This window comes from Bactrocera tryoni, chromosome 5, assembly GCF_016617805.1.
Source record: "Bactrocera tryoni isolate S06 chromosome 5, CSIRO_BtryS06_freeze2, whole genome shotgun sequence".
Classification (NCBI taxonomy): domain Eukaryota; kingdom Metazoa; phylum Arthropoda; class Insecta; order Diptera; family Tephritidae; genus Bactrocera; species Bactrocera tryoni.
In genome coordinates, this window is record NC_052503.1 from 48,194,509 (window position 1) to 48,208,432 (window position 13,924).

At 40.6% G+C, this 13,924-nt stretch overlaps 1 protein-coding gene across 2 annotated transcripts in view; it reads left to right on the plus strand.

Moving 5' to 3' along the window:
• LOC120779062 (regulating synaptic membrane exocytosis protein 2) overlaps positions 1–13,924 on the plus strand; it is a 414,623-nt gene that overhangs the window by 389,305 nt on the left and 11,394 nt on the right. For both annotated transcript variants that reach the window (XM_040111195.1, XM_040111196.1), the window contains exons 16-17: positions 7,674–8,536; positions 11,407–11,568. In XM_040111195.1, coding sequence (XP_039967129.1) covers positions 7,674–8,536; positions 11,407–11,568 — 1,025 coding nt within the window. The remainder of the gene's footprint in view (positions 1–7,673; positions 8,537–11,406; positions 11,569–13,924) is intronic.

Consider the following 13,924-nt stretch of genomic DNA (forward strand, 5'->3'; position numbering starts at 1 on the left):
CACCTGATAAGGCCCCCTCTGACTTTTTCTTATTCTCCACACTGAAATATCCACTTCGGGGAACACGCTTCGACTCAATTGAAGACATCCGAACAAAATCGACGCGAGAGCTGAAGACCATCCCGGAAAGTGCCTATAAAAATGTTTTGACGATTGGAAAAAGCGTTGGCGGATGTGCAACGTTTCAATGTATGTTACTTTGTAGGCGATAAAATAAATTGGGATAATGATTGAAAAGTTTTCGTTTTACTTATACTCCCGATACTCCCTTGACAAGGTGTATGTATATAAAAAATTGCTTGGGTTTCGATCCTCAGGTTGACGTCTTACACCATAAAGTATTTCACAAGCTTTGATTATTGTAAGTTCCAAGAGTATAATATTTTCGGTTGCACCCGAACTTAACACTTCCTTACTAGTTTTTTTATCTTGACGCTCCCTGTTATTGTAGTAATTCAATAATACCATGAGATATAATGTAGTAAATAATAATGAATGTGAACCCCAAATTTCGCAATAATTGATATCACGAATTAGGTATATCGTTCTTTTTTACTTCTTCGACTTCTTCTTGGGTGTGGTGGACGGCTGTAAGCAAAATCTCATACACAAAACCGTATACAGCGAGTCGCTATTCTCTGCTCTCGCTTAACAAAAGCGCTAAGAAACACCCTAATGGCTCCCTTAAAAAGGTCACTCAACCTACCACTAATCAATATTGCCGTGGAAATCTCCCCTGCAAAATCAGCTGCAAGATGTGCGACGCTAGGTGAATTCTACACAAGGACCTTCGGACACAACTTAATAGGCAGGGGTTGGTGGATAAAATATACCGCTTTATTTGAGAGAGAAGATTTCTCCCCAGCGGAACTTATAACATTTATATAGACGAATCATCAAAAATGGCTAAACAAGTGCGAGCCGGAATCTGTTGCTCGGCGCCGGAAGTTAGGCAACCTTTCAAGCATCCTGAATACTGCAACATCTTTCAAACGTAAGAGTTTGCGGTCAGTATATGGGTTGAGATAATAATTTCACGTCGCATTACGTCAGAGAATATCCTTGGATGCAGGCAGATAGCAGATGTACTTGCTGCCGGTACTCTCCGTTGCTGTTAATGTAACGGTTATCAAGGACGAGGAGTCAGGATCGTAAAGATGAGAAAAGTTATCACCGAGGTCATCCAATGATAAGGCCAGAAAACGTGTTGTTTCGACAGAGTTCAATCATAAGGAAAGAAATGTCAGATGTGTAGAGTTGGCGGGGCATGCAATAGGTAGTTAGTGGCATGCGGGAACTGGTTCACTAGTCATATGTGGTAAATGATATGACAGGGTCGATTCTGGATAAGTAATAGTTTAACCTGCTATAGTAACCAGAACGGAGCTGCTTAAAAGAGTGACACTCGATTCTCGCGGCAATGAAGCGGAATTAAGGTTGGGGTGATTGATCACAATGGGAGTGATACTGCCTTTTTTAGCTCGGGGCAGTGGCGCCGTAGTGCACGAACTTGGTGCAGATTGCACAGCTGTAGATACTAAGGTCTCAATAGTGCGCAGGCAGAAAGGGGCCACGTAACTCGTGGTCTACTCCCTGTGTGTCTTAAAGCCTGAGCAGGTCTTAAGAGAGTTCCATCCATTGCATGTATTACATCTAACTGAGGTGGAGTTTGGATGAAGCCTTTTGATGCAGACGCAGCAAAAAAACTTCGGGTTGGACTCAATGCCAGCACGAGTCAGGAGGATACGGAACAACCCTATTGAAAGGCGTTGCTCCCTTATGACAATCTTAATCTAAAACTTACCGATACAAACGATACTCCGAAAGTGCAGTCCTCATTTTCATTATTATTACTTGGTTTCTGGAATTCTTGTTGAAAATGAAGCAAAGCATGCTGTTTGAGATATGAAAGGTTTATTTCAAAGAAAATCAAGAAAAATATCTCTTAAAATTTTATGTAATTCGGCATTATATCAGGTCTATGGTATCATGTTTGCTTTTACAGTTGAGTTGACAGCTTTCACTATACAAAAGCCTGTACTTCTCAAAACGTGCATGGCATTTTTTCAAAGATCAAAGGTTATTGCGGTTGTTACTTTGCGTGGATTCGAAGAAAAAATTTCATTAAAACTAATAAACGATTACAACAATGTCAACTTAAGAAGCTCCAAAGACAATACAATATGATAAATTATTTTAATAAAACTTCGGTAGACCTAGTCTTAAGCATCACCACAGACTACTTTGAAGTTGTCAAACGATTGTTCATGTGCATGAAAGAATTGTACTATATCCTTCATGGGCTAAGTATAACTTGACCTTACTAGCCACTAAATTTGCCAAAATTAAACTTTCCACAAACATAGCAATACCACTTTATTTAATTTAATAAAATATAATTGTAAAGCAATAAAGCCACAGTCGTATTAAATAACGATCTATTTGGTCAGGCATGGCGTATAAGTAATAATTCACCTGTTATGAAATGAATTTCTTATTTTATGCCTTGCTTGTCAACAAAACCAGCAATAAATTTGTAAATTTCAATTGCAGTGCCCACTAACATGAACGTATATATGTAATCATTAACTTTCATATACATTTGCTATATAATATATATATTTACATATATATTAATACAGTGTTGATATTACTTCCTGTTTACTGTCAATTCAAATTGATTGCTTCTTAAGTTGTTTGTGGTTATTAACAACTGAACATTTGATAATAACAATAGCCGCAAGACTTCTCGGTTGCCACAGCTGCTGATGTTGTCTCTGCGTCTCTCGACTGCCAAGTGCTGCATTGATACTCGTAATTGCATTGCGGTCATTCTGCAATCAATTCGCATTATTTCGGAGAAATATCCTAAAAGAGGTTTATGGTAAATTATTAATGTATAGTATGTCAACATGCGAGGAATTACATAAAATAACTACACACGCACAATTGTTAGGTATGTAATTTGTATAAGCCTTTTCTGCAATTATATGGCTTGTGGGCGCAAATTGTTTGAAATTGAAAATATAGTTAATACAAATATTTAGATGCAAAATTTATTATGAGTTAATATATACTATGAGTTACTTAACTCCGCTCCAGTCAGTTGAGGCCTATGCCTAGGCCAACAACCGTCTTGCAGTCTTTTCGATACCATGTGAGTAGAAAGCTTGTATGTTTTCCTTCCACTGCAAGGCACTAAGCGATTCCCTCTCTAAGAAATTTCATTTCTCCAATGATACTACAATATTCCGGCAGCTTGAAGGTTTGCCTGTGATCTAACTCGGTGCAATAGATCCCGATGCTCACTCCATCAGTAATTTTTGAACTGTATGTGTACATACGCTTGTGGTTCGCGTGCCCCTGCGTCATCCTTCCTCTTTCAGTGTGACTTAAAACCTTCACTCCCAGATAAGGCTAGAGGTTATGTAATATATTGTAGCCACCGACCCCCTGCTTATCGAGCTATGTTCGAAGGTTTTTTTGGAAGATCAATATTGCACTTGATTTTGCTGTTGAGATTTCTTCTACAAAGTTAATTTGTGGCACATTGAGCAACTTTCAAGTAACCTTTCAAGTGCAGCCATTGAGATGGTTCTTGGTGCTTCTGTTATGTGAGAGCAGAGAGCCGTTGTATTCGTTGCAACTATTTTCTTTATGGTATTTTACTGGCCGCAATCTAACACACTAAAGTACCTAAAGTAAGATTGACTTGACTATCGATATGTAACACCATGGCATAAAGGACAGCTGCCAGAATGTTCTCAGCATCCTTTCACTTGCGCAAAGTGTACCTTTAGCTTTTCTCGCCCTCTCCTACACAGAGTTTCCACGTCAGTTCAAAATTACTCACAGTTGCTTGGTAGAATTGTTATTAGTTAACTGTACCCTGTTGAACCTCGAGAGTTTCCATGTTGCAATCTTGTACCTCTTTGTAAGTACCAAATCCGTCTTAACGTCATTTACTTCGAGATTAGCCGATAATTCCCATTGGTTTGGACTCTAGCGCTGGACTCATGGATTTCCAATGAGTTTGGCAACCGCTGGTCAGCGACCTGTACTTGTGTGACTACGAGATCCTTCAAGCCCAAAGTGAACCGTAAGAAGACCTCCGAACTACTTGCACTTAGCAAAGTCAACCTCTCAGCTATTGGCGAATTACCGACTCTGCTGGGCGGGAATATTGGACACAGCGAGGATCGAACCATTATTTAATGGGAGCGATGTACAAACGTTGTTCCAGAATAGATATATTCATTATGAAATGGCAAACTAAAGGAAGCACAAATCAAAACACAGCTGTCAAATAGAGCAACCAGCAAAAGGGATTTGCCTCATTAAAACCCACGCATCTAAAAATACACTCGTCACCAATTTATTTACTTATCTAATTGAATCTACAAATTCGCAATATCATTTCCTTCGACACCAAACGGCTATGTCCCGAGTGGAATGGTAGCCTTGATAATAGTAAAACATACCACTACCACTATTAATGAGTACGAAGCGGAAAGTAATTCGTACTGTGAGATTAGTCACTTGATTCCGAACAAAAGATCAGTCGAATAATTACCCCATCAAAATAGGTCACAAATCGCTCAAATATGAATGGAAAAGAACAGTATTGACACGCAAGGTTGTATGTATGAATATCTGTTAGAATATTTATTCCGAGCGATACTCTTAGGGATAATAAGGGGCGTTCGTAAACTTTCACAAAACATATTTGTACAATATATAGTACTTATAGCTACCGACTTCAAGATTCCCTTTTTTAAAGAAACGGGTAATGATTATAATCATTCGAAATTTTTCGAAAATTATCTCTTTAAGATTTTAGTCCCAGCTACTTCTCAAATACTCCATCAGTTCATTCCAATTTTCCATGACTCGTTCGAGCATTTCGACTGGTAACTAGCGAATGACACGCGTAATGGTTTCCTTAGAGAGAAGAGAGATTTTCCGCATAGACTTTAGACTTTACATATCCCCACAGGAAAAAGTCTCAAGTTGTGATATCACGCGATCTTGCTGGCCAAACGACCAGCCCAAAACATGAAACTATTTGCTCATCGATGAGTTCTCTCAATAAATCCATTGATTGATGCGACTTGTAGAAACCAAATGTCGTCGGGATTATGATCTTCAATGCAGACATCAAAAAGTCGATTATCATGGGGCGACCACGGATGCCAGTGACGGTTACGTTCTCAGAGTCATCAGTCAGTTTGAAGGAATATGGACCGGTGATTCCACCACACCAAAATATTTCATTTCATTATTTTCAAATTGCTCTTCGTCTCAAATGCGGTAATTTTGCTTATTTACATACCCATTAAGCCAGAAGTGAGCCTCATCGCTGAACAATATTGGACTCGAAAACTTCGGACCTTCTTGGAACTTTCGGTGGCTTCAGTTCTTGCACAAACTGTACTTCAATACGGAATTTTAAAACAACCATCAGTTGGCTGCAGAGTGAGATTGGTTTTTGTCCCATTGCTTAACTGGTATGAAACGATTCTTCTATTAAGCATCCACTTTTCAAACATCTAAACTGGAAAATTGAAAGTTTCTTGATTTGTAATGAAGCATCATTAAGCACCAGACAAAGAACCGTAAGTCTTCCGTTCAACCTTTTTCTCGAAAACTCGTAAAGTCGATTCATCAGATGTTGTCATCGTACATGCCTCTGCATGCACCATATAGTAGGACAGGGATGATAAGTGACTTGTTGAATTTGGTCTTTGTTCATCGAGAGAGAACTTTACTTCTAGTTTGCCTACTCAGTCCAAAGTAAATAACCTGTTGGCCAGAGTTATTCTGTGTTAGATTTAATGGCTGACATTGTTATTGGTGTTAATACTGGTTAAAAGATAGACGAAATTCTTTACAACTTCGAAGTTATGACTATCAAGAGTGACTTCGGAGCCGAGTCACGAGTACGACGACTGTTTGTTTGACGACAGGTGATATTTCGTCTTGCCCTCGTTCACTACCAAACCCATTTGTTAGGTGGTGTACTGGCGAAGAGGTGGTGTGTGTCGATTCTCTTTTAACGGGTCTTTTCCAAGATTTGGATCACTTATATTTTAATTCTTTAATTGGCGTACAGACACCGCTCACGCTGATTATAGCCGAGCTAACAACAGCGCGCCAGTCGTTTCTTCCTTTCTTCGCTACTTAGCGCCAATTGATATTCGCAAGCGTAGGCAGGTCCTTCTCCACCTGGTCCTTCCAACGGAGTGGAGGTTTTCCTCTTCCTCTGCTTCCCCCGGCGGGTACTGCGTCGAATACTTTCAGAGCTGAAGTGTTTTCGTCCATTCGGATAACATCAGCTAGCCAGCGTAGCCGCTGTCTTTTAATTCACTGAACTATGTCAATGTCATCATATATCTCATACAGCTCATCGTTCCATCGAATGCGATATTCGCTGTGGCCAATGCGCAAAGGACCATAAATCTTTCGCAGAACTTTTCTCTCGAAAACTCGCAACGTCGACTCATCAGTTTATGTCATCCTCCAAGCCTCTGCACGTACCATATAGCAGGACGGGGATGATAAGTGACTTGTTGAATTTGGTCTTTGTTCATCGAGAGAGGTCCTTCCGAGGCTGTTGGTAGTTTTTCATTGGTAGAGTTTTTTACATGGCGGGTCCCAAACCCAGCGCACAACCCTTTGTAGGGGATGTTTCGCCTTCTCACTTTAGCTCGCCTTCGAACGGATGTTCTTAGGCTACCCAGAGGATACTTGGTCAAAGACCGGAAGTCGTGAGATGCTTGAGCCATATGTTAAAGAATCGTTTTTGGCCACTCCCAAGTGAATGGCGATCAAAGAACTTGCCTCACTTGTGTGAACTTCTACACATGACTTCGTCCTCGTAGATCACTTATATACCATAAATAGTTCATGGAATCTCCCACGTCTCCCTCTGGGTGTAACCAACTTAAAGGCAAACTTAATATACCCTGGAGTATAAAGATGCTTAAAAATTGCAAACACAACTAAGCCACTTCTTAACCATAGTATTAAAATAAGCTATAAAAATATACATAGATTAAGGAAAATATTGGTTATTAATATAGTTTAAGAACAGGTTTTAATGATATGATCAGGTATTGGTTATTAGTATAACTTTTTTGCATGAAAATATTGAGATAAAATATATTGCATGTTGTTCGTTGCTTTGCATGACCAATATACTCACAGTACACAAATCTCTCTCTTAGATTTTGGTTTCTATCTTGTACGATTGTATTAAAATTTTACTCTCTTTTACCTCTACGTTTTTCCACTCGGCATGAATTTAAAAAAAGAAGTTATTTTGAGTTCTCAATTTAAACGTTCAAATTTGGGCGATTTTATAGTTTAACGGTTAAAATTTAGTAACAGTAAAACTAGCCACACACACATCTACACATACACAAGTGTCTACATAAGTGGAATATGAGCAGCGCAATTGTTCCACGACAGAGTACACTTGAGTTCACGAGTAGTTTTGCGTTAAAGTTTGCGAGCCAACCAACTGGTGTACACTTTCCGCTGTACCTCTTTGAGTGCCGCGCATTTAACTATTTCCACCGCCCGCCCCCTAAACACTATATGTATGTATATTACTAATGTCTGCATTTCTCGTTCAATATTTTGCAACGCGCTCAACCCCACCGCTTGAGCAGGCGCTAGTCGTGTGGCCTTGCCGAGTAATCCGAGCAGTCGCAAGGGCTCCATACTTGACATCGCGCAGCAGCAGCAGCAACAACAGCAACAGCTACAACAACTACAGGCGCAGCATCAACAACACTTGCAGCAGCAGCTGCCGGTGGGTATCGGTAATGCAACGACCAGTCCACCCTCGGATGACGAAGGCAAGCAGTTTACGCCACGCTGGAAGGGCTCGGGCAGCAATCTGCGTCCACAGAGTGCCAAGCAGGCGTTGTCCATGCTGAAACAAGCCTCCTCCGCCACGAATGTAGCCATGCAGGGGCAAAGTGGCAGCGGTAGTTTGTTGAGTGTAGGTGCCGACAGCCCCAAGCAGTTGCGTAAGGGCAGCATGATTAATTTAAAGGCGGGCGAAAATACGCACGGACCGACAGCGTTGCTGCAGCGCAAAGGCAGCGTTTATGCGCACACCGCGACAGAACGCGACACCAATAGTGTCGGCAGTAGCGGTTCGCCGCAGCGGAAGGGTAGTGTTTATGTCGGCGTTAGAGCGGCTGGCCACGAGGCTGAGTCGGCGCTGTTGCGCAAAGGTAGCATGTATAGTGTCAGCAGCAACGAAAGCCCGTCCATGTTGCGCAAACAGAGTATCGCACCGCACCATGTCAGTGCCAAGAATTTGAGTCACGGCAGTCATGCGGACAGCATGAGTAGTTTAACGTCCACGACTGTGACCACAGTCGCCACAGCGGGTATTGATACGGACTATGGCCTGAAAATGGGTCCAGGGCAAATACATCCAAAAGGTTACCGGCTGACAACCGTGCGCCATGGTGAGCTGAAAATGGCATTTGCCAAAATCAAAGGCACCGTGGAGGTGGAGGTGAGTATGCATTCATGAAGGCGCGACTTAAATGAATACTTTTTGAGCATTCTCTTCTAGTTTAAGTTTATATCGTATTTGGTGTCAAGAATAAAAATATCAAAATTTATTAGACACTTTTCGAAGCCTTGGAATAAATCGAAGAACTTACATACTTTTATTATCTTTAATGTATAAATATATGGTTGCGGCACGACGATGCATTATCGTGATGCAAGACCAAGAGTTTTCGGCCCACAATTCCCTTCTCTTTTCACGAAAAGATTCACGCAAAAGTCGCATAACACTCAAATAGTACGTTATGTTGACTGTTTGGCCGATCAGAAGGTATACGGAGTGCATCACACCTCGAAGAAAACTCTCATCATAACCTTTGTTTTTTGACCTGTTTTAACGTGTTTTTTTTTGGGCATAGATTCAAGACTAAGCGCCAGTAGTAAAACGTTTCATGACATCCTGATAGTCCGGAATCATTGTTACACAGACGTTAACGCGACGCTATATTTCGAAAACAAAATTAGTGTTTTTGGAACCAATCGTGCTTTCACTTTTCTTAGAGCCAAATGATATATCAAAATAGTTTTCACTGATACTTCCGATATTCCAACGAAGCTAGTAAGGTCCCTGAATGATAATTGCCGATTATCGAACACTAGTTCCATTATTTTAATGACACGTTGATCACCAGTTCATATTGATGATCGTTATGGACGTGGTTCATCGTCAATACGTTTTCGACTTTGAAAAATTTGAACCAATCAGAAACACTTGCTTGCGACAAACAGTTACACCGAAAGCCTTTTAAAGCATTCTAAACGTTTCAGAATAATTTCACTCATCGTAAAAATTGCCGAATGAGCAATATGTACTTCAACAAGACAAGCATATACTAAACACTAATGATTCACTGACAGCTATACTTACCATAATGGGACAATATCTGTTGAAATAGGATTCCATAATGAATTATGATATATTTGCTTTATACTCTACGAATTGAAATCAATGTGAATGTCCGTACCGTTTGTTTGTCTGACCATGCAAGCGATAACTTGAGCGAAAATTCAGTTATCTTGATGAGACTTGCTACATATCTTCCTTGGCCATGGCAAACATATCATTCAAACCGTTAACTCAGCCAAACTTTGTGAGCCGAAGTCCTTTTGAGCCCTTCCTCATACACAGTAAAAACCTTTTTATGTATAACGGTTATGTTTAGAATGACAAAAAATACGATAACTCACAGAAAGAATAAGCCGTAAGCATTAATTTTCAGAACAATGATTGTAAGGAAGGGCTTTATACGATACGAACTGCAAATTTCAACCAAATTCAAGGTGTGAAGTTACCCAAACATTGCTATCTTATACTATGAAAATCGGTTCACAAGCACGCCTACTACCCACACAACAGACTTTTAAATTCCATCTGATTATTTCGCTTCACAGCATACATACAAACATCAATGAAAAGTGTAGAAGTCAGACTATATAGTATATTTTCAAGAACCCAAGCGACAGATATTTGGCCACCAATACATATGATTGATCTTTTTCCGAACTTACCGGCCAAACCATGAGTTCTAATAGTAAAATTCGGGGAAGGTATTTTTATGAAAACAGCTCTTGCGCAAAAATGGCTAAAATAGGGTCAATACTTCCCTGAGTAAACATATACCTAACACAAATATTTTCGAACTTCCAGTTGACTTTAGAGCATCTATTGGCCAATATGTAAGAAATCTTCACGATATTCCCAAAAAATCTCTTTCTAATAAAAGTTCTTCCTAAAATAAAAGACATCAGGGCAATATTAATCCTAGTTTCCATATACCAAAAATACAGATTTTCAAACATTCGACATCATAGTTTATGTGGTACATTGAACAATTGTAAGGTTTCATAATGTAACCTAAAAGTTGATCCATTCGAGGTTCCCTACTTTAAACAAAGAAAAACACAGAAACTTCAAATTTAATGACGGATGAGATTCGAAAGCACATTTTTTGGCACTTATTTTTGAAATAGTATCTCTTTCAAATGTTGGCCGCGGCTACGTCTCAAATGCTCTACCCATTGAGACCAATTTTCGAATTTTGGTTCGAGCATTTCGATTGGTATCTGGCGAATGATACGAGAGATGTTTTGCTCCAAGGCCTAAATCGAAACAATGTTGTTCGCATAGACTTTAGACTTCACATATACACACAGGAAAAATCTAACGATGTGATATCACACGAGCAATCGTCCCAAAATCGAAATTGCCTGCTCACCGAAATATTCTCTCAATAAATCCATTGATAGGTGCGATGTGTGGGAAGTGGTGCCGTCTTGTTGAAACCAAATGTCGCCGAGAATAAATGGCAATTCTTGAATCTCTTCAGGTTGCTCATCGCAGAACAAAATTTGGCTCGAAAGCGTCAGATCTTCTTGAAACTTTTCAAGAGCCAATAGAGTTGAATGGCTTTAGTTCTTGTGTTGCAAGTGTAATTTAACCATTGAAGGAGGGCTTTGAAAACTAAATGACAGCTTAAATACAAAACTACACTCATTTGCTATTGCAACTCTCCCACAACGTTGACGTAGAGCGAGCGCGTGGAGGTCGCGTAAAATTAACGAAAATTTGCGCGCCATTTCACGCTCAATTAACCATACATGCCACATGCAACAACAGCTAACTATGCGCCAAAACACATGTGCATCCTTTCAGATAACAGTGTGTGCATAAAGAACGTGGTCATTAGTAGCCATTTTACCGTTGCATTTTATTACTCTCGCCTTTTTTACCTTCACCCATTCTGTACTCATCTGCCCTTTCATACACGCTTCGAATGCCAATTTTTCTACTTCCCCCTCTCTTTCTAATTGCAGGTGATTTGCGCACGTAACATTGTGCCCGAGGATTGCGAGACACCGCCGGATACATATGTGAAATGCTACATCAAGGATGGCGATCGGCTGCGGCACAAGAAAAAGACGCGCGTGGTAAGGCACTCAGCCGAGCCCTACTACAAGCAGACACTCAAGTATCAGGTGAGTGAATGCCAACCAAACCGAAATGACTAACTAACAACTGGGAAATGGCCAGCGGTGCATCGCTGGCTGCGAACACGTCGAAAACCAGGTTATGCTAAGCGTGTGAGAGCTCCATGCTCACATCAAGCGCTCTTAATGTCTGCTAGCGTGGGGAGAATGAGGCTACGAAGTTACAGCCTTTTGTTGGTTAAATTTACGCTGACACACACACACACTCATTCGGGCAAATTCACGCACAAGCAAGCGCGTCTGGATGTCCTGCCTTTTAATTTCCGCAATTTGCAGAAAAATTTACTGCTGATGACTTCCAAATGCCAAGCTGCGTGGGCGAGTTTAATACCAATGTGCTCATTTGGATGCAACGCACATCCACTCACACATGCCGCTTTATGGGTTTACGGAACACGATTACACTACAAGTTGACCCTTACTTCACAATTGGTGCAAACCCTGTGAGGTAAAAAAAAATTTAAAGTATTACCTTACATAAGCTTTTTCATCGAGCCTCAAGGGGAAGTTCCAATCTTCATGGTAGTCTTCTATTGGGAGCTCTCAAGCAACTCTTGTTTTAGTTTGCAAAGTGCAGCCTCTCTGACGCAGCAGTGGCAGCTGCCGTTTCGCTGCCAAAATATTCCTGTGAGTAAGGAAGTAGAGGTAAAACCCGCCTCCCCTACTATACCTCTTCTTCTTTCACGTCTAGAGAGAGTTCTAACCCGAAAGTAACTATTGAAATCTAACAGTTGGGAGAATATAGTCTGATTTGCTTACATTTAGCTGAATTAAGATGGCGCTCCATCAGAGAGTTTGGTGCTAGAGTATACACGTCGCTGATGTAGGATTACTATATACTGAGCACATCAGTCGCAGATGACTTGACAGCTTCGGTAACCCACTGGCAACCATCAAAGTAGCAGCAGATGTACTTCTCAAAAGTACGATTTCTTTTGGGGAGGTATATATCCCTTCCCCTTATAAAGAACTTGAGCTCGCTGTTGCAGTAGCAGCAAGATACTTCCATATTAAACTTGTCTCCGATTAAATTCCATACAAATAGCCTTAAATTCCATACAAATGGCAACATGCAGGAGACCGTACTCGTGTATTCAGGCGCTGGATCTATAGGCCTCGCACGAGCTCAGAAGCATTGGCCACCAGCCATCACTTGTGGAATGCGAAAGCTTTCTGGTTCAGAGTGGAATGTGAAAGGGAGTGACCAGTGGACAGTTAGCTCTTAGCAAACCTCACATCGTCCCAATGGAAGGTGTACCAAGTGGAGAATGTCCTATTGGCACTTACAAATCTTGACAAAGGTGCAACGAGTAAGATTAGCTGGAAACAACTAGACACTTCTGCTTCACTCTCCAGCTTTTGCCTGACTAAAGTTGAAACCCGCTATTTGAAAGCAACTTTAGTCGTATTAGCGATATGCGGCGGCTTTTCTTTTGAATTGGCTCTCAATATGTTTGAAGCTTGAAGTTGAGAACCATCCTTTAAGCACATCCCCTCAAAGTTTTTTTGAGCTTCCCTGAAAGTTTCGAAAACTCACTAGACCGACTTATAATATTGTGGTACCAATTCAATTTATCTTCTAAGATAAACTCGGATCTAAGAAGTTTGGATTAAGTTGAAGTACTTTGTAATATATCGTTCAGGCCTAAGGTTCATATTCGAAGTTACAGAGGCTTTGAACTTGTTAGATTAAAAACTAGATATCGTGTTGGACTTCCGCACGTTCATGATAAATGCCTGAGTATGAAGTTGTCTATTTATACTCTAAACAAGGTACATATATTTAGTTCCGATAATCCATAAAATGCTTATATATGTATATATATAAATGATCACCATTATGAGCTGAGTCTATTTAGGTATATCCGTCTGTCTGCATGTACGCAAACTAGTCCCTCAGATCCTTCCCTCCCTGAAGGAGAACACTCCAGCTTTGATGGTTTTCGAGGTATCCGCCGGTGGAAGCAGAAGAAGAGGTAGACCTCCATTCCGTTGGAGAGATCAGGTGGAGAAGGACCTAGCTGCACTTGGTATCTCGAATTGGCACCATATAGCGAAAAGAAGAAACGACTCGCACACTGCTATTAACTCGGTTATAACGGCGTAAGCCGACAAAGAAGAAGAAGATTTTCGAGATTCCGTACAGCCGAAGTTGACTTTTTTTCTTCTTTGATGTTGCAGAAGTTTCTTTTTCTTTTTTATTGTTACTTTGCGCTGCTAGTTACCACTTTGGATCGAATATGAGAATACTTCGTCAGGTTTCTGAAAAAGCTCCAGAATAGTGGTGATTGAGCTTGGGAAATAGTCAATTACATAAAGGTCTGCCAAATTTTGGGCACCTGAG